This window comes from Lupinus angustifolius, chromosome LG17, assembly GCF_001865875.1.
Source record: "Lupinus angustifolius cultivar Tanjil chromosome LG17, LupAngTanjil_v1.0, whole genome shotgun sequence".
Taxonomy (NCBI): Eukaryota; Viridiplantae; Streptophyta; class Magnoliopsida; order Fabales; family Fabaceae; genus Lupinus; species Lupinus angustifolius.
This window is the reverse complement of record NC_032025.1, coordinates 13,834,197-13,838,593: the sequence shown is the minus strand read 5'-3', so window position 1 is coordinate 13,838,593 and position 4,397 is coordinate 13,834,197. Positions and strand designations below refer to the sequence as shown.

Here is a 4,397-nt window from a genome sequence, read left to right as displayed (position 1 = left end):
TGAGTAAATTTCTCATATATAGTTGGAAATCAATTGAACTGCCTTTAGTGTTGAATGTTTCTTGCCCTATGCCTTAATCATGACCGTTTAACTGTTAAAGCTGCATCATAACAAACATACTAAATTTTTTTTGGTACTACCCCAGTAATAAATATTGTTCCCAATAATTGAACTATTGACTTTTTTAGTAATTCTAGGATCTAACAGAGGTTACACTATTAAACTAATGCTTGGTTGGTAAAAAAAATAGTCTATTTATATATTTTGCAAGTAGTTATTTTTATTTTTATAATTATCAATTAAATGTTAATGAAATTAGTACGAAAATAATATTAAATTATTAACAAGAGTGGGGATATACTTATTCTAAGAGTAATTTTTTAAACTTACTCTCTATCAATTCTATGAACATCTAATGATTTAGATCTACACTAATTCAAATCATTGGATTTCACTAGAATTGATGGCTAGAATTAGGAGTAAATTTAAAAAAACTTACTATTGAAATAAGTGGATTCCTCTCCTATTAACAATGAAAAATTTCAACTAGTGTATCTTGTTTTAACATGTACTATTAGATTATTATGATATATATATATATATATTATTACATTAACTAATTTTAATTATGAAATTTATAGTGGTTTTTTCAGATATCAATATTGGCTTACATTGTTACATTACTACTGAATTGAGTGTGATTCCATCAATTTTGTTGTTGGCTTGTTAATAATTTAATAATATATTTGTATAATGTCCAACTTCAACAATTGATAAGGTTTAAAGGGTATTTATGAATGTAAAATAATTCTTGATGTTTAATTATAAAAGACATAAAGTTTAGACTAATTTTATCCACATTTCCTAAAAATAAAAAAATCTATTTAAAGTTCTCATCCTCCTTCCCCTAATTCCTCCGTGGATTAAACTTTTCCTAATTTATTTTGGTTCATGTCAAATAAAAAACGTCATGGTATGGCACAATTATTGTACAAGTACATCTAGTATTTCAAAATAATGAATTTAATAAATGTATAAAAATGATATTTAATGTAATCTAGAGCCTTTCAATCTAACAGTTATATCTGAAAAATCATCATACTTTTTTGGTTTTGTATGGAGATAAATCATATCACAACTGTGACAACTCTTGTTTGAAAGGGATATGGAAGATATCCTATTTATGAATATCACTTTTACTTGTTTTTATCTTGTAAATACAATTTTTGTTGTTAATTTTAAACAACCTAAATACATTTGCACCATAAATCAGTGTAGCAAAAGGTTGCACTAAAAAATATAGGTCGCCTAGTTTTTATCGAGAAAGTGGTGCAAAAATTACAATTTATTTTATTAGATTAAAGCAAGATTAAAGACTTTGTTTGCTTATAGAAATACAATATACTACTTTTTTAAGTATTTACTTTAGGATATTTTCTCTGTCATTGCCACATAATCAAACATTTTATATTTAATTCACTAGAAAAAAGATATATACTCTTACATCATATTATTTTCTATACTATCAATATATTATCATCATTCATTTTAATATTATTGACTCTTAAATAAAAATAATTCAAATAAGGATATCCATGTCTAGATATTACATTCTTAATTCATTGCCTAATATGTTATGAACTCTGGAACTTGGTAGTAGAAACGTAATATCTATACATAGTCAATATATTATCAACCATTCATTTATATCATTAAAATTCATACACTATTAATAATGATTAAATATAAGTAATGAATAATACAATAATAATATATAAAATTAGGTCCTAAGTTAAAAAATGTTACCACCATACATACTATCCCTCAAATCAAAACAGAACTTTAGTTGTCGTCAGAAACAAGCATAGCTAATAAAAGAAGCATTCTAACTCAAGAGCATGCGAAAGTAGCAAACCTCTACATTTTTCTATCTAAACATAGATAACCTTTGGCATTCACATTTATAAAATTAAAATATCACTATGACATTAGCATTCATAAAATGAAAGAATATAATGTAATATATAATTTCAATAGAACTTCAAAGTAAAAAAAGATAAATAACCAAGTCTAAAGGTTTATTTTTTAAATAAAAAAATAAATTACTGAAGGTAATCTCAATTCCAAGAGGGTCAGATTTGTCATACTCAAACCAAACTTCATGCCCATCAATAAATTCAAAAAAGAGAAACAAAATTGTAATTTTATTTATGTCAAATTAATTTTTATCGAATCTTATGTTTTTATTTCTCTTTTTTTTTTTGTTTGTGCCTTATTTAGAGGGCAATGCAACAGTAATTGCTTGTGGGGTACCCTTAAGAGATAAACACTTCAATGGTTGAATTTTTTAGAATAAGGCAAACTGGACACGCTTTAAAATGCGTATCACATTCTGCACACATGCACAAGTGCCGACACGGCAACACCACCACCGATGCCACGCGCTTCCCACATCCACGACATTTTGCACGCGCCGCCGCCACTGGTGCAATGACTTCCACTCTGTCTGGATCAATATAACCCGACTCAGCATCTTCCGCCTGGCCCTCATCAATGGCGCATGACAGCCCTGGGCCGCCATCATCGCCACCGTGACACCCGCCGGCTCCGAATGCCATCATGGTCTGCTGCAACTGCGCTTGTAACGATGCCGCCGCCGCCTCCTGCGCCCTCGCCTTGGCCTGCCACACCTGCGCCTCCGCGCTCAACTGGGCAGCATGGGCCTCTAACTCCGCGTTTTGGCGCGTGGCTTTCTCCATCTCCGCTTCTTTCTCTCTCAAAAGACGCGCCACCACCTCCGCTGCCGCACGGGACAGAGCCCGGCAATGCTTCTGGCGCTTCTCCGCCAATGTACGCTGTAATTCATCTCCCTAATAAAATTCCACACAATACCGAATTACCCATCATTCCATTTTCACGACCCTTCTCACTAAACAAAGTTTTTCAATCAGAAACAGAAAAAAAGAAGAAACTTTGTACCTGGGCATGAAGGAATTGATCAATTTCATCTCTTTGTCGTTTCATATGTGTAGAAAACCCTTCTGGCAATAAAGATAAGTACGAGGAAGAGTGACACCCATGTAGTTGTTGTTGTTGTTGAAGTTGTAATCTTTGTTGTTGTTGTTGATCAAAGGATAAGCCAAGGCCTGTAGATACCACATTTTGGTGTTGATTATGTAGTTGAGAAAGATCAATAAGTTGTGGAGGATGTGATTGCATAGAGAACAATGGATTCATAATATTATTAGGGGTTGTGTTAGCTATAATAGCTTCTCTTCCTCTCTTGACAGAATTAGAATTATCACCACCTGCCAAAGAAACATAAAATAATTAGCTTCTTATATCATTGATATATATGCATAGAAGGAGATTATAGTAAAAATATGAAAGAATTTACCATTCATATTTCCCTTGTTGTGTAGACTATGAGATTGATTTAGGATTCCTCCTTTTGATTGTGGTTGTTGTAATGATGAGTAATCATTTCCTTCTTCACCATTTCTGCTTATTAGAAATAAAAGAAGATCCATATATAGAGGAGTTACTAGTAATTCAGAATTGAGGTAACAATAAAATATATGTATGGTGATGTAAAGAAGAAGTTAAGAGAATGTAAATTAATAAACCTGTTTAGAAAAAGGAGGTTGGATGGATATTGAGCTTGAACAGCCATGTAAAAAACTGTGTCTATTTTGTTTATTGCAGCACTTTTCTTGTTGCTATTTTTGTTGATGTTGTAGAGAGAAAGAGAATAGATAGATGGATGGGAGAGAGTAATAGAGAAGGGTGCGGAAGATATAGATGGTAATGAAGGGAATAAGTCCAAGAGAGACACCTTATTCTGCTCGATCTCTTTCCCTTTCTCTTTTGCTTCTCTTCTTCTTCGGGTGGAGGAGTGGCCTTTCTTTAGAACTAGTCTTGTGTTTGTTATCCTTTCTCACACCATTGTTATTTAAATTTATACTTTCCTACAAAGAAAAAAATGTACCCCATATATTGATAATAATAACAATAATAATAAGGAGGTTATTTTGTGAGTCATATTAGATATGTTATCTTTTCATTAAGAGTTGTCTCCACATCCTCTTTTTCTCTCGCTACGTACCTACCTTAGTTTTCTCCACATCCTCTTTTTCCTTCACAATTTTCTAAACCCAATGAAAATTATTATTTCTGGTACATACTCACATGCATTATTCATAAAATTGAAGTTTCAAAACTTATTCGAAATTTTGGAAAATATAGATGTATGTACCAGAAGTTACTCAGACATTGGGGCACTCCCACCCCCACATGGAATAATACAGCACTATTTGTAGGATCGTATTTAATCACTAAATTATCATAGCCTTTGTCATTGGCCTACATAAACATGTTTGGTTTATATATTATATCGT

At 31.8% G+C, this 4,397-nt stretch overlaps 1 protein-coding gene across 2 annotated transcripts; it reads right to left on the bottom strand.

Moving 5' to 3' along the window:
- LOC109330521 (probable BOI-related E3 ubiquitin-protein ligase 2) lies at positions 2,251-3,936 on the bottom strand. Of its 2 annotated transcripts, XM_019564737.1 has the most exons (5): positions 3,802-3,933; positions 3,627-3,759; positions 3,398-3,501; positions 2,980-3,308; positions 2,251-2,870 (listed from the first exon to the last, which is right to left on the bottom strand). In XM_019564737.1, exons 2-5 carry the CDS (start codon positions 3,671-3,673, stop codon positions 2,316-2,318), a joined length of 1,035 nt encoding a protein of 344 aa, XP_019420282.1. In that variant the 5' UTR covers positions 3,674-3,759; positions 3,802-3,933; the 3' UTR covers positions 2,251-2,315. The 2 variants fall into 2 exon arrangements, with proteins under 2 accessions (XP_019420282.1, XP_019420281.1); XM_019564736.1 differs by having other exon boundaries at positions 3,627-3,936.

Excerpts from the sequence above, each read along its gene's own strand:
- LOC109330521 (XM_019564736.1), bottom strand. The coding sequence starts at position 3,673 with ATGGCTGTTCAAGCTCAATATCCATCCAACCTCCTTTTTCTAAACAG. Across the intron at positions 3,309-3,397 it reads CAACAAGGGAAATATGAATG|GTGGTGATAATTCTAATTCT; the intron begins GTAAATTCTTTC and ends TTTCTTTGGCAG. Across the intron at positions 2,871-2,979 it reads ATCAATTCCTTCATGCCCAG|GGAGATGAATTACAGCGTAC; the intron begins GTACAAAGTTTC and ends GAATTTTATTAG.